The 24,920-nt window shown below is 39.1% G+C and overlaps 1 protein-coding gene across 5 annotated transcripts in view; it reads right to left on the reverse strand.

Annotated features, from left to right (window-relative positions):
* AXDND1 (axonemal dynein light chain domain containing 1) overlaps positions 1-24,920 on the reverse strand; it is a 189,802-nt gene that overhangs the window by 110,953 nt on the left and 53,929 nt on the right. For all 5 annotated transcript variants that reach the window (XM_055111047.2, XM_055111042.2, XM_055111046.2 and 2 more), the window contains exons 13-15: positions 13,694-13,795; positions 12,705-12,859; positions 10,979-11,054 (exon numbers count right to left, since the gene is read on the reverse strand). In XM_055111047.2, coding sequence (XP_054967022.2) covers positions 10,979-11,054; positions 12,705-12,859; positions 13,694-13,795 — 333 coding nt within the window. The remainder of the gene's footprint in view (positions 1-10,978; positions 11,055-12,704; positions 12,860-13,693; positions 13,796-24,920) is intronic.

Here is a 24,920-nt window from a genome sequence, read left to right on the forward strand (position 1 = left end):
GCACAAACATTACTTATGTCTGACAATTAGATAATAGCATTGAACTACCCTCACTTATAGGGAGCCGAAGACCCGTGGGACGTGACCAACTCAGCGCTCCACTCAAGGCTATATGATCAAACAGCAAACTGTTTATCATGAATACAAGATGTGAACAAACTCACACTGCGCCTGCCACCAAAAGGTTTGCTGAGGGACATCACTCCTTGGCGCTGGGCTCCTTGAAGTTATCTATTGAGAAATCTAGCACCTATTGTTCAAAGGATGCAGTCTCACAAGCCTGCTGTGAACCAAATGGCCCACTGACAATTACCCGACAATCACCGCCCCCCTTTCTCGCTATCTCTTTTACCTAATACATAGGGAGGGCTGTGTAAAGCTCAGGGCCCTTGTGCACCAGAGGCAAGGTGCCCCCTGACCCCTTCTTCCAAATATACTCTTTTGTCTCTTGTCTTTTATTCCCACGTTTGCCCCACTTTGTTCAGTCCCCCTAGTTCCGTGCGGGTTGCATAGTGGCATCTGAACACAGGACTTCAAGGATGTGAACAAAGAAGGTCTGCTGGAACAGAGGAACTAAAATTGACAAGGCAAACAGTGACCCCGGGATGAGTCTCCCCGCAGCAGATGTAAGGTCAGTGCCCTAAAGAGGTACCGAGAGCAGTGCTTTAAAGAAGTACTGGGAATGGGAAGTTTTCTGAATCAGGGTAACATGGAGCAGAATTTGTCTGCTGAAGAAAAACATTATGTACAGTTGCTTAAAATTCTGTTGAAACGAAATGGTCCTCAGGTTTGCTCTCAGACATTGACTAAGCTGCTGCAGGAGGTTATTACGCATAACCCATGGTTTCCACAGGCAGGCACTCTTGATGTGGAAAATTGGGAGAGAGCAGGAGGATTAAAACAGTCTCATCAAAAAGGTCTTAAAGTTGATTCTTCAGTTTTCTCCACGTGGAGTTTAGTTCATACTGTACTTCTGCCATTATCTCCTTATTATTCTGCAGGACAGCAGGCTGAATCTAAAAATCTGAAAGAATCTGTCATCCCACCCACAGCTCCAGTTGAAAATAAAAACAGGAGAGGGAGGATAAAAAGTGGCCTATACCGCCTCTTCCAGTTGCAGAAACATCTGTACGGACTCGTTTGGTAGCAGAAATAGAAACCCCAATACAAAGAATTTTACGCTGTGCTGCCATAGCTGGAGAGCCCTTAGGACCTTGTGCTTTTCCTATTTCCGTAGGGCCTGATCCAAATAATCCACAGCAGGTTATTCATGAACACACTCCACTAGAGTTTAAGTTGTTAAAGGAATTAAAAGCAAGTGTGATAAATAATAGCGTACAGAGCCCATTCACCTTAAGATTGCTAGAATCTGTGTTTGGTGCTATGCGTCTTTTACCCGTTGATGAGAAACACTTGGCGCGAACTTGCTTGTCTGCTAGCGCATATCTGATACGGAATTTAAATTGGCAAGAAATGTGTGCAGACCAGGCTAGACAGAACCATGCTGCTGGAAATGGAGACATTACAGAGGATATGCTGTTAGGTAATAGCCCTTATTCAGACCTAGAATGTTAAATGGCACTCCCAGATGCTGCTTATCAGCAGTGTGTACAGGCCGCTAAACGTGCCTGGGCCACAATTCCTGAAGAGGGAGTCCCAGTACAATCTTTTTTACATACATGTAAGTGTCACAGGAACCCTATGTGCAAGTTCTTGCAAGATTACAAGAGGCAGTGAAGCGTCAGATTCCTCATACCACGGCCGCAGAAATGCTAACCTTAACTCTAGCTTTTGAGAATGCAAATGCGGATTGGAAATGTGCACTGGCACTGGTGAGGTGTACAAAAAACTTGGGAAATTTTCTCAGAGCTTGTCAGGATGTAGGAACTGAGCTTCATTGCTCTGCAATGTTAGCACAAGCAATGGCTAATTTAGCAGTTGACAAATCTAAAAGGAGCCAAGGGTCAAGCCCTAAAATGGGAAAATGTTATAATTGTGGAAAAACTGGACATTTTGAAAACGAATGCCACCATATGTTAGGATAGAAAGGACCTTACAATGCTGTGCCCCACCCAACGGAAAAAACGCAGGACTTTGTCCTTGCTGTAACAAAGGAAATCAATGGGCCAATCAGTGCTGCTCAAAATTCATCAGAATGGCACTCTCCTGCCGGGTAACGAGACAAGGGCCTAGACCCGGGCCCCACACACAATGAGAGTATTCCTAGTCCAGACCTCAACCCCGTTTCAGGGATGGGTTCCCGGAGGCACATTGATTCCCTCACCCTACTCCAGGTGGACAAACTTATTTTACTGATGGCCCTTCCAAAGGTTGTGCCACTATCTGTGGACCAAAACATACTCAAACAATAATGACCTCTGGGGTTTCAGCTCAACACTCAGAGCTAATTACAGTCATTCAGGTTTTAGAGCTCACAGCTTCAGATCCTATCAAGTTTTGTCTGTGATTCAGCTTATGCTGTAAATGTAGCCGGTCGCATAGAAACTGCTATAATTAAAAGTATACTAGACCCAGAACTGCTGAATTTATTTTTAAGACTTCAACAAGTTATTCGCTCTCGTGCAGCTTCTTTTCACATTTCTCTTATTTGCTCTCACACACAACTTTCTGGGCCACTATCTCTAGGTAATGAGAAGCAGACAAATTGATTGGTTCTGTGTTTCAGCAAGCTCAAGTGTCTCACACGCTGCTGCACCAAAATACTTCTGCCCTTACTCGCCTGTTCCATTTATGTCACAGCCAAGCTAGTGCTATAATACAAGCCAGTCCTACTTGGCCAGCATGTCTCCCTGGAGTCACACCTGTAGAATGCTGTAACCTACGAGGTTTGGCTCCAAATGAAATTTGGCAAATGGATGTTACACACATAGCAACCTTTGCTAAGCTCAGCTATGTTCATGTGACTATAGACACTTATTCTCATATGCTGCATGCTACATGCCAAACAGGTGAGACAGCTGGTCATGTACGGTGACATTGTCTGTCATCAATTGCTCATATGGGATACCTAAACAATTAAAACTGACCATGGATCTGCTTATACTAGTATGCTTTTCAAAATTTCTTACAGCTTTGGGCTATAACCCACAAAATAGGAATTCCTTATAATCCTAGAGGACAAGGCATTATAGAGTGGGCACATCAAACATTACAATGCATGTTGAAAAGACAAAAAGGGGGTATAGGAGGCCAACTGCCACCTCAATCAAAACTATATTTAGCTTTATTTACTTTAAATTTTTTGACTCCTGGTACAAATGATAAGACTCCAGCAGAAAGACACTGGCAAGTGTTAGAGGAAAAGAGGAAAATTTATCGGAAAATGTTACGGAAATCTGCAGAAGGACAATGAAAAGGTCCAGTGGATTTACTGACATAGGGACAAGGGTATGCTTGTGTTTTTACAGGAGATGGAGAAACCATGTGGGTGCCCTCAAGGTGTGTGCGGCCATGGAATGGGAGACTGGAGGAACCCAGGGTGGCCAACCATGGGCCCGGTCCCTCCGGTACGAGCCATGAGCCAGCTGAGCCTGAGTGCAAAGATGGAGAGAAGGCTGACAAGGGTCACGATGACATCAACCCTCATAACCTGGGGACAACTCAAGAAAACCATGCAGGAAGCTGAGAAACTACTGGAGCATCAGGGAGAGGCAAAAACCCCTGATTCCATATTCTTGGCCATGTTAGCCATAATGTCCTGTGCAGTATGTTTTCCCTGTGCAGAGGCAAAAACATACTGGGCATATGTTCCCAATCCCCCAGCAGTACGACCTAAACTTTGGAGTGAAACTCCTCCTGAGATTTGTCATGATCAGGGAGAGTGGGCTCCAGGACCCCTAACTCCCCCTGACATAGAACAGTTAGATTCTCAGAATAATGTCATTAATTATACCTTCCACTGGAAGGACTTCCTTTGTGTATCACTACAAAGACATCGCTCAGCCATAGCTGTCTTACAATTCAAGCTCAAACATGGTTGAGTCACTATGGAAAAATTATGTACTTATTAGGTCTTGGTTCTATTAATGTAACTGGTGTGCTCACCAACCATTCCTGGCCCAGTCGCCCTAATTGTGCTGATTATACAGAATAGATTCCATTCAATAGCTCCTATCCCCTTCTGTGGGCCCAGTGTCTTGGTCCACTGGCTAGAAAACAATCTATGGTAACTGGAGACATTGTGGATTGGGGACCTAAAGGTCAATTAGATGGAAAAGATGAAAATCAGAAATCATAGCACAAACTTCGCTGGCATTGGTAGCAAGCTTTTAATGCTTCTTCTTTATACAACACCGAGATCCAATCCCAGTCTGCCGCCCACATTGCTTGGCATGGAGCAGGCTTTAGCCCACCTTTTCCTCTGGCATTATCCAGGGAGGAAAGGACCAATTCAAGAGACGATATAGAAGGCAGCACTCCCATTTATGAATGGCAACATCTGGGTTGGAATATTATCCAATAATAGCAATGGTAAGCGACACAGTCGCTTTTTTTGGCAGCTAGGAAGGACCAGCTCCAGGTAAACAATACCCAATTGACCTGCAAATCTTGCCAGTTATATCACTGCATTAATCATAGCACACTGCAAACACATAATATCCCTACTTTCAGGTTTTTGGTTTTTAGGTCGCATCCCTGGGCTATGGATTCCTGTTAATCTGTCTGAGCCTTGGGCTGCCACACCTGCTTTGCATTTTGTGAAACTTCTAACTCAGCTTACTCATCGTGTCCGTAGAGCCTTAAGCATAAGTTTTGCTATTGTTTCCTTGGTCACACTAATAACTTCTGTTGTGATGTCCTCTGTAGCTTTGCATGATTCTATTCAAAGAGCTCAGCACCTGAAGAACTGGATGCACACAGCCGACCAAGCGTGGCCACTTCAGAATAAAATTAACACTGAGTTACACATTGAAGTGGTAATGTTAAAATCCACGGTCCTATGGTTAGGGGAACAAGTACAAAGCTTGCAGTTACAGCAGCAAATGCATTGTCATTTTAATCACACTCATATTTGTGTAACCAACTTAGAATATAACCAAAGTATCTGTGGGACCTTGTGAAAGCCGATTTGCCGGTAGCTTTCACATCCAACGTCACCTTTGTTTTATTTTTATGTATTTATTTATGTATTTATTTATTTATTTTTGAGATGGAGTCTCACTCTGTGGCCCAGGCTGGAGTGCAGTGGCACGATCTTGGCTCACTGCAACCTCTGCCTCTCAGGTTCAAGCAATTCTCCAGCCTCAGCATCCCGAGTAGCTGGGATTATAGTCACCTGCCACCACGCCTGGCTAATTTTTGTATTTTTAGTAGAGACAGGGTTTCACCATACTGGTCAGGCTGGTCTTGAACTCCTGACCTGAGGTGATCCACCCACCTCAGCCTCCCAAAGTGCTGGGATTACAGGCATGAGCCACAATGCCCGGCCATTACCTTTAATATTGGTGAATTGCAAAACAAAATTCTTGATTTAAATAGGTAAACTCAAGAATTTCAGCCTTCTTTTGAAGACTGGACTGAATTCCAGCAAGGCCTGGAGAGCCTCAACCCTTGGACCTATCTGAAGCACCACCTTAACATCTTATATGTAGTTCTTGGAATAATGTTGTTTTGTCTCTGTCTTCTGTTCATAGTCTGTAAAATTGGATGGACTGCCAATTGGAAAATGAGAGCTGCCCAGCCTGGCCTTACATTCTTTCAATTAATACATAAAAAGAAAGGGGGATATGTAGGGAGCCAAAGGCCTGTGGGACGTGACCAACTCAGCATTCCACTGGCGGCTATATGATCAAACAGCAAACTTTATCATGAATGCAGGATGTGAGCAAACTCACACTGCGCCTGCCACCAAAAGGTTTGCTGAAGGACATCACTCCCTGCCACCAGGCTCCTTGAAGTTACCTACTGAGAAATCTAGCACCTACTGTTCAAAGGATGCAGTCTCGCAAGCCTGCTGTGAACCAAATGGCCCACTGACAATTACCCGACAATCACCCGCCCCCTTTCTCGCTATCTCTTTTGCCTAATAAATACAGAGGGCTTTGTAAAGCTCAGGGTCCTTGTCCACTAGAGGCAAGGTGCCCCTGACCCCTTCTTCCAAATATACTCTTTTGTCTCTTGTCTTTTATTCCCGCATTTGCCCCCCTTTGTTCAGTCCCCCTAGGTCTGTGCGCGTTACACTCACTGCCACCCAAGGAGACTTTCCTAATTTCTTTCCTTTTTTTTTTTTCAGTGAGTGTCTATTTTATAGATGAAGAAGACATATGTTGGGAGAAACAAAGCTTTACAATGTAATATACAGTAGAGCTGTCATTTTAAGCTACACATGAAAGCAAAAGTTACTAATCCTTACCCTGCATAAGCAAATATGTATTCAAAGAAGAAAAAAGTGTAAAGCTGATATCTACCAAGCTTTTTGTGTTCAACGTAGACATTTTTTTTTTTTACTCTAAGTTTGGGGATACATGTGCAGAATGTGCAGGTTTGTTACACAGGTATACGTGTGCCGTGGTGGTTTGCTGCACCTATCAGCTTATCATCTAAGTTTTAAGCCAAGCATGCATTAGCTAATTGTCCTAATGCCCTCCTTCCCCTTGCCCCTGCACCCTCCAACAGGCTCCAGTGTGTGGTTTTTCCCCTTCCTGTGTCCATGTGTGCTCATTGTTCAACTCCCAGTTATGAGTGAGAACAAGCAGTGTTTTGTTTTCTGTTCCTGTGTTAGTTTGCTGAGGATGATGGCTTCCAGCTTCATCCATGTCCCTGCAAAGGACATGATCTCATTCCTTTCTATGGCTGCATGGTATTCCATGGTGTATATGTACCACATTTTCTTTATCCAGTCTACCATTGATGGGCATTGGGTTGGTTCCATGTCTTTGTTGTTGTAAATAGTGCTGCAATAAACATACATGTGCATGTGTCTTTACAGTAGAATGATTTATCTTCCTTTGGGTATATATCCAGTAATGGGATTGCTGTCAAATGGTATTTCTAGTTCTAGATCCTTGAGGCATCACTACATTGTCTTCCACACGGTTGAACCAATTTACATTCCCACCAACAATGTAAAGGCATTCCCATTTCTCCACAGCCTCACCAGCATCTATTGGTTCTTGACTTTTTAATAATCACCATTCTGACTGGCATGAGATGTATCTCATTGTGGTTTTGATTTGCATTTCTCTAATTATCAGTGATGTTGAGCTTTTTTTTTCTTCATGTTTGTTGGCCACATAAATGTCTTCTTTTGAGAAATGTCTGTTCATATCCTTTGCCCACTTTTTGAGGGGGTTGTTCATTTTTTTTCTTGTAAATTTGTTTAAGTTCCTTATAGATTCTGGATATTAGACCTCTGTCAGATGGATAGATTGCAAAACTTTTCTCCCATTCTGTAGGCTGCCTGTTCACTCTGATGATAGTTTCTTTTGCTATGCAAAAGGTCTTTAGTCTAATTAGATCCCATTTGTCAATTTTGGTTTTTGTTGCAATTGCTTTTGGCATTTTCATCATAAAATCTTTGCCCATGCCTATGTCCTGAATGGTATTGCCTAGATTTTCTTCTAGGGTTTTTATTGTTTGGGATTTTAAAGTCTTTAATCCATCTTGAGTAAATTTTTATATAAGATGTAAGGAAGGGGTCAAGTTTCAGTTTTCTGCATATGACTAGCCAGTTTTCCTAGCACCATTTATTAAACAGAACCTTTTCCCCATTGCATGTTTTTGTCAGGTTGGTCAAATATCAGACGGTTGTAGATGTGTGGTGTTATTTCTCAGGTCTCTGTTTGTTTTATTCCATTGGTCTATATGTCTGTTTTGGTACCAGTACCATGCCGTTTTGGTTACTGTCATCTTGTAGCATAGTTAGAGTCAGGTAGCATGATGCCTCCAGCTTTGTTCTTTTTCTTAGGATTGTCTTAGCAATATGGGCTCTTTTTTGGTTCCATATGAAATTTAAAGTAGTCTTTTCTAATTCTGTGAAGAATGTCAATGCTAATTTGATGGGAAAAGCATTGAATCTATAAATTACTTAGGGCAGTATGGCCATTTTCGCAATATTGATTTTTCCTATCCATGAGGATGGAATGTTTTTCCATTTGTTTCAGTTCTCTCTTATTTCCTTGAGCAGTGTTTTGTAGTTCTCCTTGAAGAGGTCCTTCGCATCCCTTATTGGCTGTATTCCTAGGTATTTTATTCTCTTTTTAGCAGTTATGAATGGGAGTTAATCCATGATTTGGCTCTCTGCTTGTATATTGTTGGTGCATAGAAATGCTTGTGATTTTTGCACATTGATTTTGTTTCCTGTGATTTTGCTGAAGTTGCTTATCAGCTTAAGGAGTTTTGGGGCTGAGACGATGGGGTTTTCTAAACATAGAATCATGTCATCTGCAAACAGAGATAATTTGACCTCTACCCTTCCTATTTGAATACTCTTTATTTCTTTATCTTGCCTGATTGCCCTGGCCAGAACTTCCAATACTATGTTGAATAGGAGAGGTGAGAGGGTACCCTTGTCTTTTCAAAGGGAATGCTTCCAGATTTTGCCCATTCAGTATGATATTGGCTGTGGGTTTGACATAAATAGCTCTTATTATTTTGAGATATGTTCTATCAATACCTGGTTTATTGAGAGTTTTTAACATAAAGGGATGTTGAATTTTGTGAAAGGCCTTTTCTGCAACTACTGAGATAATCATGTGGGTTTTGTCATTGGTTCTGTTTATGTGATAGATTACATTTATTGATTTGTGTATGTTGAATCACCCTTGCATCCCAGGGATAAAGCCGACTTGATCATGGTGGATAAGATTTTTGATGTGCTGCTGGATTCGGTTTGCCAGTATTTTATTGAGGATTTTCGCATCAGTGTTCATCAGGGATACTGGCCTGAAGTTTTCTTTTTTTTGTTGTGTCTCTGCCAGGTTTTGGTATCAGGATGATGCTGGCCTCATAAATGAGTTAAGAAGGAGTCCCTCCTTTTCAATTGTTTGGAATAGTTTCAGAAGAAATGGTAACAGCTCCTCTTTGTACCTCTGGTAGAATTTGGCTGTGAATCTGTGTGGTCCTTGGCTTTTTTGGTTGGTAGGTTATTAATTACCAAGCAAATGGAAAGCAAAAAAAGCAAGGGTTGCAACACTAGTCTCTGACAAAATAGACCTTAAACCAACAAAGATCAAAAAAGACAAAGAAGGGCATTACATAATGGTAAAGGGATCAATTCAATGAAAGAGCTAACTATCCTAAATATGTATGCACCCAACACAAAAGCACCCAGATTCATATAACAAGTTCTTAGAGACCTACAAAGAGACTTAGACTCCCACAATAGTAGTGGGAGACTTTAACACCCCACTGTCAATATTAGACAGATTGATGAGACAGAAAATTAACAAGGATATTTTGGACTTGAACTCAGCTCTGGATCAAGTAGATCTAATAGACATCTACAGAACTCTCAACCCCAAATCAACAAATCTTCTCAGTGCCACATGGCACTTATTCTAAAATCATCCACATAATTGGAAGTAAAACACTCCTCAGAAAATGCAAAAGAACTGAAATCATAACAAACAATCTCCCAGACCACAGTGCAATCAAATTAGAACTCAGGATTAAGAAACTCACTCAAAACCATACAACAGCATGGAAATTGAACAACCTGCTCCTGAATGACTCCTGGGTAATAATGAAATTAAGGCACAAATCAAGAAGTTCTTTGAAACCAATGAGAACAAAGAGACAACATACCAGAATGTCTGGGACACAGCTAAAGCAGCATTAAGATGGAAATTTATAGCACTAAATGCCCACATCAGAAAACTAGAAGGATCTCAAATCAACACCCTAACATCACAATTAGAATAACTGGAGAAGCAAAAGCAAACAAATCCAAAAGCTAGCAGAAGGCAAGAAACAACTAAGATCAGAGCAGAACTGAGGGAAATAGAGACGTGAAAAACCCTTCAAAGAATCAATGAATCCAGGAGCTATTTTTTTTGAAAAAATTAACAAAATAGACCACTGGCTAGACTAATAAAGAAGAGAGAAGAATCGAATAGACACAATAAAAAATGATAAAGGAGAAATCACTACTGACCCCACAGAAATACAAACTACCATCAGAGAATACTATAAACACCTCTATGCAAATAAACTAGAAAATCTAGAAGAAACGGATAAATTCCTGGACACATCACCCTCCCAAGACGAAACCAGGAAGAAGTTGAATCCCTGAACAGACCAATAACAAATTCCTGATTTCTTTTCTAGCAGCCTAACTTAATTTGACCCAAAAATCTGAAATAGAACTGAGAATATTTAAGCATATTTTTTAAAGTCCCTGAGCACTTCCTTTTTTCCTTGTTGTTCATAAAACTTAACATTGCATTTTTTTTTTTTTTTTGAGATGGAGTCTTGCTGTGTCGCCCAGGCTGGAGTGCAGTGGTGCAATCTCGGCTCACTGCAACTTGTGACTCCCTGGTTCAAGTGATTCTCCTGCCTCAGCCTCTAAGTAGCTGGAATTACAGGTGTGAGCCACCGTGCCCGGCCCCTAATATGGCATTTTTAAAGAATGAGATGTGGTTGGGCATGGTGACTCACACCTGTAATCCCAACACTTTGGGAGGCCAAGGTGGGTGGATCACTTCAGGTCAAGAGTTCAAGACCATCCTGGCCAACATGGTGAAACCTTGTATCTACTACAAATACAAAAATTAGCCAGGCGTGGTGGCACATGCCTGTAATCCTAGCTACTTGGGAGGCTGAGGCAGGAGAATCACTTGAACTCAGGAGGTGGAAGTTGTAGTGAACCAAGATCACACTACTGCGCTCCAGCCTGGGCGACAGTGAGTGAGACAACGTCCCAAAAAAAAAAGGATGAGATGTGACTCAGTTGTAGGTCCAGAATGCCAAGTTTACAATCAGCACTTTGATTGCCAGGCTCTTTATTAAAAAGTCTTACCTTCTGCCACTGTTTGAAGTCTAAAAGAACTGAATTAAATATATTTCCCTTATTAGGGGATAAAATGTCTTTTTCACTGAAAAGAAGAAAAAAGAAAAAGAGAAACATCTCAGAACAAGACATAAACAAAATCATCAGTTCACACACTAAAGACTAAACAACTAACATATTTCTCCTCAATAATTTTGAAGCATGCCTTCCAGGTCCAGCCCCTCTCCCCATAGGTATTTATCATTAAATTTGTAAACATAAATTCAGATTCTATTCAGACCTGAGCAATCAAGTTACAGGGCCATGGGCCACAAGAGTATTTTTTTTAAAGGGTGGTCTCTTGAGTCTTGAGAATTAAAAACCAGATCACTATCAGAAGATCTGTTGAATGCAGCTGTCAAAGCAATATATAAATAGAAAGCCTTTACAGTGATTAAGACTCAACATTTAAGCCAGAAATCCCAACTTCTGGTAGAAAACAATTTCCTTTAATGGCTCTGAAGTCTCACAAGGTGAAAGCTATTGATAAATAAGCTTCTGAAGCTAAAGAGACAAGAACTATGGCCACCCGTGCACGCCTCGCAGCTAAGAATCAACAAACAATAGAAATGGGTACACGGCAGGAGCAGCCAGCTTGGAGACATACCAGCTTCAGCTTCCAGAACTTCCAAATCTACTAATGGGGAAACCTTTAAGGGGGTATGAAAAACTGAAACCATTATTCTCAATTTGAAATGGAAATGGTACCTAACAGACAAAGCACCTTAAAATTTAAAAAAAAAAAAAAAACCTTAGAAATCATCTAGTCCAGGCCTCAACAGACAAAGCATCTTAAAGTTAAAAAACAACAACACAACAACAACAAACAAACAAACAAAAACCTTAGAAATCATCTAGTCCAGGCTGGGCATGGTGGCTCATGCCTGTAATCTCAGCACTTTGGGAGGCCTAGGTGGGTGGATCTACTAAGGCCAGGAGTTCGAGATCAGCCTGGCTAACATGGTAAAACTCTGTCTGTACTAAAAATACAAATATTAGCCGGGTGTGGTGGCGCATGCCTGTAATTCCAGCTACTTGGGAGGCTGAGGTGGGAGAATCGCTTGAACCCAGGAGATGGAGGCAGCAGTGAGCCGAGATTGCGCCACTGCACTCCAGCTTGGGTGACAGAATGAGACCCAGTCTAAAAAAAAATAAAATTAAATTAAAAAAAAGAAATCTAGTCCAGACTGCATCCAAAGCATAGATTCCCACTAACCTTGGCTGTGATTTAGCCATCTGACCTCAACTTAACTACTTTATTAGCAGCTTCTTTCATTGTCAGATTTCTCTAATCATTGCAAAGTATAATATCCAATCAAAACCATCTCCCTCTAACTGTCACCCATTGGTTTTACATCTCTGCATATGATTTGCAGATGGATCCAAATTCTCAAGTTTGCCAAAGTAATGAAGTAAGTTGACTTTATTTCAAAAAGAGAGAAAAGAAAAAGAACTGGACTCAAATGGGGACAGCAGCAGTTGAGCAGGGGGATCGGGATGGACTAGAGAGATACTTAGCACTAGAAACCACAGGACTATTCAAGGTTGTTAGCAGGATTGTGCCTTCATAGGGACTGCTCCCCAAAATCAATGTTAGAGTGATTACAAGGTAAAAGACAGAAGGAGGAACACAGAGAATTTGACTGAGTTATCAGACATAAGTATAATCAGAAAAACAAGATTCTTGGTGACTCACTTGAAGAACTCCTGCCATTTGATAAGCCCATCCTTAACAATTTTCAGTGTCTCGCTTGTAGACTCTTCCATTTGTTCTACCTCTTGTTTAAGTTTATTCACTAAGTTTCTCCATTTTTGTGTCAACTTCTGCAACAGTGCAAGGTCTTCAGTGTCCTATATAAAATGCATAGAATCAAATAATATATTCATTTATGTATATAACAAATAGTCATTAACATATACCAGGCCATTATTAATATTGTAATACTAGAGAAATTCATAGAAAATTGATTAAAAATTGAAAAGTTACACTACTACACCGTTCATTTGGTGATGAATTTTCCATGGCATTTCTTATAAAGTATTAAGAGACAAGATTTTTTTTTCCTTTGCAACATGAACCCAGTGTTTCCATAGGACTTTCACAGGGGCAGTATGGTGTGCTAGACAGAACAGGAACCAATAAGCTAAACCAAACCAAATGTGAATTGTAGCTACTACTGGCTGTGTAACCTTGGGCAATGTTATCTAATCTATTTGGGATTAATTTTTATTATCCATAAAGACCCTAATATCTATCTCACAGAATTGTCTTAAGAGTTAAATGAAATGACTAGTGTAAATGCTTTGACTCGGTAGAAACATGCTAAATGCCCTCCTTTTCTATCTAGTGTGCTCACTGAATTTTCCCATAAAATTGATAATGCAACTATTTCAAAAAACACAGCTATTTACTTTTTTTACTTTAACCATGAATCAATAGGATCATAATTGTATGAGTAACCTTGTAGTGTTATTAAACTTAAATAAATTGCGTTAATTAGAAGACAAATATAGAGAAATAAGAGCCTTTATTCACCTTCCCATAGATTTTTCATTCTGTACACAATAAGCACTAATATAAAATGATATTTTTAAAATCGATAAATTTAACAAAGGCATCTTACAGTCTCAACCCTCACCACTTGGCATCTTTTTTTCCCATAACTGAAGATAATTGACCTTTACCTTGTTTGACAGCAGTATGATGAAATGCTTAGTGTATTTATTCCAGCCTTTTTCATTAAGGTAAAGTCTTCTAGCCAATATGACTCTATTTCTTTCAATCACCTATAAAAATAATGTACTATAATCAGGAACCTAAAACTTTAGCAAACCACTATAATTTATTACAGTGATTTCATATATCGATTTTTCATCGAATCATTAACTCAACTAAAATTTCTTGTTTAAATCATTAACACGAATTACAAATTCACATTTTCCACTGAACTGGAACCAAACTGAAGTATAGTGTATAGCAAAACTTCTCCAAAAATTTGATCTAAAGACCCCTTTATACAAAAAATGTTATCTCAAGACCCCTTTATACTCTCAAGTGCTTTTATTTATATGGAATGCATCTGTTGATATTTACTGTATTGGAAATTAAACTAGATTTTTTTTTTTTTCTGAGACAGTGTCTTGCTCTGTCACCCAGGTTGGAGTGCAGTGGCGCGATCTCGGCTCACTGCAAGCTCCAACTCCCGGGTTCACACCATTCTCCTGCCTCAGCCTCCTGAGTAGCTGGGACTACAGGCACCCACCACGATGCCTGGCTAATGTTTTGTATTTTTAGTAGAGATGAGGTTTCACCTGTTAGCCAGGACGGTCTTGATCTCTTGACCTCGTGATCCGCCTGCCTCGGCCTCCCAAAGTGCTGGGATTACAGGCGTGAGCCACCGCGCCCGGCAGAAAGTAAACTAGATTTAACACGTGTATTTGTTAATCACTTAAACATTAACAAACCCATTACATATTAACATAAATAGCATATTTATTTTTAAAAATTTTGTTAAATTAGTAAAAAGAGTGCTATTGTTTTACATTTTTACAAATCTAATGTTTGCCTTAGAAGAATAGAGCTGGATTCTCATTTGCTTCTGTATTCAATCTGTTAGACTATATCACGTCATGTAGCTGCTAGAAAAATCCACTGCATACTCTTAATAAAAGAATGAGAATGAAAAAGGCAAACAACATTTTAGTATTATAATGAAACTAATTTTGATTTCTTGAAGCTCTTAAAAGGGTCTCATAGAGGCCCCCCGCCCCCCACAAGGGGTCCCTGGGCCATACTTTGAGAACCACTAATATAAGACATCAACTGCTAGTCATTTCATGAAATACTGTTCTAGACACTGTGGACATAGACATGGACAAAAGAGATAAAAGTTCTTATTTTCAAGGAATTGACATTCTAGCTGTCACTTCAGTTAGAAGGGACTCTAGGGATGATCTAACACAAAGCTCATCAATGCAAGGAATTCTACAGAAACCTCTACCAGGGGCCAGCTCTCTACTATTGAAATACTTCTAGTGTGAGGGATCTCACTTTTCTTCTTTTTTCTCCACTGAACATGTCTAGCTCAAATCTGTTTCTTACATCATGTATTTACTGTCATGATTGTTTCCTCTGAAAATGTCAATGTGCCCTTAAAAATTCTGCATCAGAATGGAACACTGTATTCTAGATGAGGTCTGACCATTTCAGAGAAAAATGAGACAATGATCTCCTTCTATTCTCTTTACTTCTAATCTTGTAAAAGTCCAGCATTGTTTTGAGAATCATTTCATGCAGTTGCCTTAGCAAATCCACAGTTACTTCAATGTCACAAATCTTTTTTTTTTTTTTTTTTTTTACATGGATTGCTCTTACATTGGGTCTCCTCCTTTAGGTGGCTGCCCTGAGTTTTGTTTGTCTTTTGTCTCTGAAGATGGTATATAATGGAAATTGGGAGTTCAGGCTCTGGGATCAGACTTGCTAGGTTCACCATTTATTAGCTATGTGAACTTAGGCAAATTACCTCTCTGAGTCCTCATATGAAAAATGTGGGTAATGATAGTACTATTTCAAGGGATTACTGTAAGAACTATGCTAATTATTCCCTTAGCAAAATATGTGACACATAGTAATAACTGAATAAATAATTGCTGCTTCTTTTTTAAAAATAATATCATGGTAATTATTAATGTTATTCATATTAGTAAGATTAATCTATACATTTATCCCTACTAACATTTCATTTGTCTGGAAAGGCTCATCATTCTCAATTGTTGAGATATTTGACTCTCATGAAGTTTTATGGGCAGGAACTTTGTCTCAATTATTTTTATTTTACCAACCAGTACATGCCATAATGTCTGACACATAACACATGCTCAAAGTTTATTTTTAAAAATTAGTAGAACCTCAAAAATTACCATTCACAGTCAAAAAATTAATATATATTTGTTAAAACAAAGTCAAACAATATAGAAGTATAAAGTAAATTTCAAAATTCCCACCAGCTCACCCAACCCTAACATTCAACTAACCAAAGGTAATCTGTCTTATTAGTTTGCTGTTCTCTTAGTGAAGATTTTGTGTGTGTGCATATATAAACTATATATAGTTTTTTTTTTGTTTGTTTTTGTTTTTGTTTTTTTTGAGACTGATCCTCACTCTATGGCCCAGGCTGGAGTGCAGTGGCATGATTTCGGCTTACTGCAACCTCTGCCTCCCAGGTTCAAGTGTTTCTCCTGCCTCAGCCTCCCGAGTAGCTGGGATTACAGGCATGGGCCACCATGCTGCCTAATTTTTGTAATTTTTTTAGTAGAGATGGGTTTTCACCACGTTGGCCAGGCTGGTCTCAAACTCCTGACATCAGGCCATCCACCCGCCTCAGCCTCCCAAAGTGCTGGGATTACAGGCTTGAGCCACTACACTTGGCCACATAGTTATTTATATACTTGTGATAGTTTTTATTAAATGTTCTCCTATCCTTTTATATTATTCTAAAACTTGCTATTTCTTTTACTTATCATAGCCATCTTTGCACATACATATATATCTACAACATTCTTTTAAACAGCTCCTTAGTATTCTACTGTTTGAATAACTATAATTTCCCTTCTGGTGGATATTTAGATTATTTCAATATTTTTGTAATCACAATGTTGAAATGAACATCCATATTCTTATTCACTTGTATTAGTATTTCTTAGGAATGGAATGACTTTTTGCCTGTGTGATTGGTTAATCAAACAGGTACAAATTTAAAATACTGTTAGCCTCTATAAAAATTTCTAAAATGGTTATATCAATATACATGCCCATCAATAGTACATGCAAATGTTCATGTTTATCATCTGTCTATGTTTGCCAATATGCTAAGCTAAAAAGTTACCTAATTATTCTGTATGTTCCATCTTATTGATGATTGGTGAGGTTGAACATATTTTCATATATTTATTGGCTATTTGAATTTCTTACTCTGAATTATCTGTTTATAGTCTGTGCCCACTGTTTTGTTGGATTATTTTACCTTTAAAATTTATTTATTCTACCACTTTAGTAATATTAACTGTATAAACATTTTCTCCCAGTTTGTTATTTATTTCTAGTGATTGTCACTGAATGGAAGTTTTAAATTTTAAGATTTCCTGTCATACTTAGAAAGAGCTTTGGCCAGGCGCAGTGGCTCAGTCCTATAATCCCAGCACTTTGGGAGGTCGAGACAGGCAGATGACAAGGTTGGGAGTTTGAGACCAGCCTGACCAACATGGTAAAACCCCGTCTCTACCAAAAATACAAAAATTATCTGGGTGTGGTGGCATGTGCCTGTAGTCCCAGCTACTTGAGAGGCTGTGGCAGGAGAATCGCTTGAACCCGGGAGGCAGAGGTTGCAGTGAGCCGAGATTGTGCCACTGCATTCCAGCCTGGGCGACAGAGTGAGACTCCGTCTCAAAAAAAAAAAAAAAAAAAAAAAAGAGCTTCCACATTTCTCTCTTTACACACACACACATATATTTGAGACAGGGTCTAACTCTGTCACCCACACTGGAGTGCAGTGGTGCGATCTCAGCTCACTGAAGCCTCAATCTCCCTCCCTGCTTCTGCCCAGCACAAAGCACATGGAAAATTTTCCCCAAACTCATGGTTTTTACACTGGAAAAAGTGAGATCAAGATGGACAACAAGCTTCCTCATCATGTTGATTCCTTGGCAGGAGACCCCATCATGTTGATTCCTTGGCAGGAGACCCCATCATGTTGATTCCTTGGCAGGAGACCCCATCATGTTGATTTCTTGGCAGGAAACCATCACAAGTGCCTGAAGAGATAAATATGCCTGAGGACAGGCAGAGACAAAGCGTAGAAGAAGGACTACCATCCCCAGGCCTGGAAACTTTGCTCTGCAACTCAGCCAAAGGAGACTCCATGTGAGAGAGGGTTATCAACAGCACCATGCTGTGCAAGGTTCATTCCACAGATTCCCTGGGCACTAGCCCCTAGCCATCCTTCTCACACTGCAGAGATATTGCCTTTGGAAACTCCCCTACATGGGAAGGGTAGCACTTCAATCCTTTACTAGAGTTGAGGTGAACCTGGGTTTAAAGCACCATGTAGTGCTGAAAAGGAGGCAGCAACCTTAAGATTTGCTAAGCAAAAATAGCCAATCAAACATAAAACAAGCCAGACAGAGAAGACTAGAATAAATAACTAACCCTTCAATGCAAAGTAATAGACATACATTCATAAGAAACAACAGCAAACAGGGAACCATGATCTCCCCAAATGGACAAAGCAAGGAACAAGTGAGTGACTCTAACACGTGAGCTCTCTGATGAAGAATTCAAAACTACAGTTTTAAGAAAACTCAGTGATCTCCAAGATAACCCAGAAAAGCAATTCAGAAATTTATCAGAGAAATGTAACAAAGAGACTGAAATAATAAAAAAATAAAACTACTGGAATTGAGAAATACATTTGCTGAACTGAAAAATTCATCAGAGGTTCTCAAGAGCAGAATGCATCAAGAAGAGGAAAGAATCGGTGAGCCCAAATACAGGCTACTTGTACACAATCAGAGGAGAAAAAAGGATAGAAAGAAATAAGAATCAGCCGGGCATGGTGGCTCACGCCTGCAATCCCAGCACTTTGGGAGGCCGGGGCAGGTGGATCACCTGAGATCAGGAGTTTGAGACCAGTCCGGCTAACATGGCGAAACCCCGTTTCTACTAAAAATACAAAAAAATTAGCCAGGCATGGTGGCACATGCCTGTAATCCCAGCTACTCAGGAGACTGAGGCAGGAGAATCGCTTGAACCCGGGAGGCAGAGGTTGCAGTGAGCAGAGATCATGCCACTGCACTCCAGCCTGGGTGACAGAGCCAGACTCTGTCTCAAAAAAAAAAAAAAAAAAAAACAGATAATAGAAAACTTTCAAAAACTTAAAGATATGAATGTCCAGTTATAGGAAGGTCTGAGAGCACCAAACAGATGTGACCCAAACAAGACCACCCAAGGTATACAACAATCAAACTCTCAAAGGCCAAGAACAAAAAGATGACCCTAAAAGCAGCAAGAGTAAAGAAGCAAATAACATGTTAAGGAGCTCCAACTTACCTAGCAACAGACTTCTCAGTGGAAACCATACAGGGCAGGAAGGAGAAAAATGACATTTTCAAAGTGCTGTAAGAAAACAAACAAACAAACGAACAAAACCCTGCTATCCAAGAATACTATATCCAGCAAAGTTGTTCTTTAAATATGAAGGAGAGATAGTCTTTCCCAAACACAAGCTGAGAGAATTTACCACCACCAGACCTCTCTTACAAGAAATGCTAATGGGGAGTTCTTCAATCTAAAAGAAAAAAACACCAACATGTAAAAAAAAACTTTGAAGGTATAAAACCCACTGGTAAAATGATCTAAACAGACAAATATAGAATATGCTAATACTGTAACTGTAGTGTGCAATCCACTCATAACTCTAGTATGAAGCCTAAAAGACAAATCTATCAAAAACAATAATAGCTACAGCAACTTGTTAAGAGATGGGTAATATACAAATATGTAAATGCAAATAACTAAAAGTCAAAATGTTGAGGAGAATAGAGTTAAAGTGTATTTTTTTCATTTTTTATTTGCTTCTATTCTTTTTTTGTAATCTAAGATAAATTGTCATCTCTTTTTTAAAAAAAAACCTGTTATACAATGTTTTTTTAAGCTTCATGGTAACCACAATGCAAAAACCTATAATAGATTCACTTAAAAAAAGGCAACAAATTAAAACATAATATCAGAGATAATCACTTAATCACAAAGGAAAACAGTGAGAAAGGAAAAGAGGAGTTATAAAACAAGATAAAAAGCAACAAAATGGAAGTAGTAAATCCTTACTTATCAACAATAACACTGAATGTAAATGAACTCAATTATCCAATTAAAAGGTACAGAATGGCTGAAAGGATAAAGAAACAAGACCCAACAATATCTGTCTACACAAAATCCACTCAACTATAATAACACATACATACTGAAAGTTTTTGGGTAGAAAAATATATTCCATGCAATTGGAAACCAAAAGAGAGCAGGAGTAGCTATATTTATATCAGATAAAATAGGTTACACATCAAAGACTGTAAAAAAAAAGGTTACTATATAATTATAAAGGATTCAATTCAGCAAAAAGATATAACAATTATAAAGAAGGTGTAACATTATACACCCAACACTGGAGCTCCAAACTATACAAAGCAAACATTAACAGATATAAAGGGAGAGATGGCCAGGCACAGTGGCTCACACCTGTAATCCCAGCACTTTGGGAGACTAAGGTGGGCGGATCACTTGAGGTCAGGAGTTCAAGACCAGCCTGGCCAACATGGTGAAACCCCGTCTCTACTAAAAATACAAAAATTAGCCAGTCATGGTGGCAGGTACCTGTAATCCCAGCTACTTGGGAGATGGAGGCAGGAGAATTATTTGAACCCAGGAGGCGGAGGTTGCAATGAGCCGAGACTGCACCACTGCACTCCAGCCTGGGCAACAGAGTGAGACTTCATCTCAAAGAAAAATAAAGGGGGAGAGACAAAATGTAATATAATAATAGTAGGGGATTTTAACACCCTTTTCAGTAATGGACAGACAAGAAATCAACAACAACAAAAAACGGAGTTAAACTACACACTGGACCTAATAGGCCTAACTGACATTTACAGAACATTTCACCCATTTGTTAAGAAATACACATTCTTTTTGTCAGCAGATGAAACATTCTCTAGAATATACCATATCTTAGGCCACAAAACAAGTCTGAAGAAATTCAAAAAAGTAGAAATCATATAGAGTATTTTTTCTGACCACAATGATGGAATAAAACTTGAAATCAATAACAGGAGGAATCTTGGATACTTCATAAACACACAGAAATTAAATAACATTTTACGGAATGACCAATGGTCAATGTAGGAATCAAGAACAAAATGAAAAATCATCTTGAAATAAATGAAAATGTAAAAGGAGCGTACAAAAATCTATGGGATACAGTAAAAGCAGTATGAACAGATAAGTTTATAACAATAAATTCCTATATCAAAATGATAGAAAGATGGGAAATAACCTAACAATGCACCTCAAGGAACTAGAAAAGCAAGAACAAACCAAACCTAAAATTAGTAGAAGGAAAGAAATAATACAGATAACAGCAGAAATAAATAAAATTGAGACAATAAATACAAGGAATCAATGAAAGGAAAAGCTGGTGGGTTTTTTTTTTTCTTTTCTTTTGAGATGGAGTTTCGTTCTTGTTGCCCAGGCTGGAGTGCAATGGCACAATCTTGGCTCACTGCAACCTCTGCCTCCCGGATTCAAGGATTCTCCTGCCTCAGCCTCCCAAGTAGCCGGGATTACAGGCGCCTGCCACCATGCCTGGCTAATTTTTTGTATTTTTAGTAGAGACAGAGTTTTACCATGTTGGCCAGGCTGGTCTCAAACTCCTGACCTCAGGTGACCCACCCACTCTGACCTCCCAAAGTGCTACAATAACAGGTGTGAGCCACTGCGCCCAGTGGAAAAGTTGGTTTTTTGAAAAGATAAGCAAAATCAATAAAGCTTTAGCTAGACTAAATAAGAAAAAAGATAAAGGTCCAGGCATGGTGGCTCACACCTGTAATCCCAACTTTTGCAGGCCGAGGTAGGTGGATCACTTTAGGCCAGGAGTTTAAGACCAGCCTGGCCAACATGGTAAAATCCCATCTCTACTAAAAATACAAAAAATAGCCAGGCATGGTGGTGCACACCTGTATTCCCAGCTACTTAGGAGGCTGAGGCACAAGAATCACTTGAACCCAGGAGGCAGAGGTTGCAGTGAGCTGAGATCATGCCACCCCACTACACTACAGCCTGGGTGAAAGAGCAAGACTCTGTCTCAAAAAAATAAAAAAAAAAAAGGAAAAGAAAAAGAAAAGGAAGGAATGGAGGAAGAAAGGAAGGAAGGAAACCATAGAGAACCACAAAAGACCCCAGATAACCAAAGCAATCTTGTGCAAAGAGAACAAAGCAGGAGGCATCACACTACCTGACTTTGAAATTTACTACAAAGCCATAGTAAACAAACCAGCATGGTAATGGCATAAAAGCAGACATATAGACCAATGCAATAAAATATAGAACCTGGATATAAATTCATGCATATATAGCCAACCATCTTTGACAAAGAAGGAAGGAAGGAAGGAAGGAAGGAAGGAAGGGATACACAAATAAAATAAGAAATGAAAAAGAAGATGTAACAACTGAGACCACAGGAATACAAAGAAGCATTGGAGACTTATAAACAACTATGCATGAACAAATTGGAAAACCTAAGTCTGGACATGGTAGCTCATGCCTGTAATCCCAGTACCTTGGGAGGGTGGGGCAGGCAGATCACTTGAGGTCAGGAGTTCAAGACCAGCCTGGCCAACATGGTGAAACCGTCTCTACTAAAAATACAAAAATTCATCAGGTGTGCTGGCGGGCACCTGTAATCCCAGCAACTCAGGAGGCTGAGACACGAGAATTGCTTGAACCTGGGAAACGGAGGTTGCAGTGAGCCAAGACTGTGCCACTGCACTCCAGCCAGGGGGAAAATGGAAAAAAAAAAAAAAAAAGGAAAACCTCAATAAACCAATAACAAGTAATGAGATCAAAGCCATAACACAAAGTCTACCATCAAAGAAAATCCCAGCACCTAATGGCTTCATAGTTGAATTCTACCAAGTATTTGAAGAAGAACTAATATCAATTCAACATAAACTCTTCAAAAAATCTGAATAGGAAGGAATACTTCCAAACTCATAAGGCATTACCCTGATATCAAAACCAGACAAGAACACAACAAAAAAAAGAAAACTACAGGCCAATATCATGGATGAACATAGATGTAAAAATCCTCACAAAATATAAGCAAACCAAATTCAACAACATGTTAAAAAAGATCATTCACCATGATCAAGTGGGATTCATCTCAGGGATATGAGGATGGTTCAACATGTGCACATCAATAAATGTGATACATCACATTAACAGAACCAAGAACAAGAAGCATAGCATCATTTTAATAGAAGCTGAAAAAGCACTTGATAACATTCAACATCCCTTTATGATAAAAACCCTCATCAAATTTAGTATAGAAGAAACATACCTCAAAATAAAAGAAAGCCATATATGGCAAACCCACAGTTAACATTGTACTGAATGGGGAAAAATTAAAGGCCTTTCCTCTAAGATCTAGAACAAGACAAGGATGCCCATTTTCACCACTTTTATTCCTGGAAGTCCTGGACAGAGCAATTAGGCAAGAGAAAGAAATAACAGGCATCCAAATTGAAAATAAAGAAATCAAATTAGCCTCATTCACAAAAGACATAATCTTATACTTTAAAAAACCTAAAGACTCCACCAAAAACCTGTTAGAACTGAAAAACAAATTCAATATATTTCAAGTATACAAAATCAACATACAAAAATCAGTAGGATTTATATATACCAATTGCAAACAATCTGAAGATGAAATCAAGAAAGCAGTTCTATTTAAAATAGCAATAAATAATATAAAATACCTAAATTTGGAAAAGAAGTAAAAGATCTATACAAGGAACACTATAAAACTCTGATGAAAAAAAAAGACATAAAAAATGGAAATATATTCCATGCTTATGGACTGGAAGAACTAATATTGTTAAATGGCAATACTATGCAAAGAAATTTGCAGATTCAATGCCAGCCCTCTTAAAATACCAATGGCATTCTTCACAGAATTTTTTTTTTAAATCCTAAAATCTACATGGAACCGCAAAAGGCCCCAAATAACCAAAGCAATCCTGTGCAAAAAGAACAAAGCAGGAGGCATCACACTACCTGACTTCAAAATTTAGTACAAAGCCATAGTAAACAAATCGGCATGGTAATGGCATAAAAGCAGACACATAGACCAATGCAACAATAAAACTAGACCCGCTATTTCTCACCATATACAAAAATCAAATCAAAATGGATTAAAGACTTAAATCTAAGACCTGAAACTAAAACAACTCCTTGAAGAAAACATTGGGGAAACACTCTAGGACATTGGTTTGGGCAAAGATTTTCCGTGTAAGACCTCAAAAGCACAGGCAACCAAAGCAAAAAGAAAGAAAAAGCAATTACATCAAGCTACAAACCTTCTGTATGGTAAAGGAAACAATCAACAAAGTGAAGAGAAAACCTACAGAGATAGAGAAAATATTTGCAAACTATCTATCTGACAAGGGAGTTACAACCAGAATTTATAAGGAGCTCAAACAACTCAATAGCAAAAAAAAAGAGGAGATAGTCTGATTTTAAAATGGACAAAAGATCTGAATAGATATTTCTCCAAAGAAGACATACAAATGGCGAACAGGTATGTGAAAAAATGCTCAACATCAGTAATCATCAAAGAAATGCAAATCAAAACTACAATGAGATATCATCTCACCCCAGTTAAAATGGATTGTATCAAAAAACAGGCAATACAGATGCTTGCAAAGATGTGGAGAAAGGAGAACTGTTCTATAAAAGGGCCATATATGCAAGGAAGTTTCCAAATGCCGAAGGAGCTAAGAAACCAAAAACCAAGGCAGACAAATCCAGTTTATGGGTAAAGGGTGTTTTGTTGGGGAAACTAACAGAAGCATTGTCTAGGGTAGCCACAAGACAGGTAGATCTCTGCACTGTTACTCCCCAGGCTCAAGGCTTATATACCATAAAGAAAGGGTATGCTTGTTTTGTGCAACACAAAAGCAACCCTCCAGAACAGGCAAGAATGCTGTAAGCATCATAGCCTTATAATTTATGTGATAACATCAAGGTTGCTTTGTTCTTACACTGAGAAAAGTAAATAGAAATCAGGAGGCATTCACTTGACTGGGG

This window comes from Pan paniscus, chromosome 1 (genome assembly GCF_029289425.2).
Source record: "Pan paniscus chromosome 1, NHGRI_mPanPan1-v2.0_pri, whole genome shotgun sequence".
NCBI classification, from domain to species: domain Eukaryota; kingdom Metazoa; phylum Chordata; class Mammalia; order Primates; family Hominidae; genus Pan; species Pan paniscus.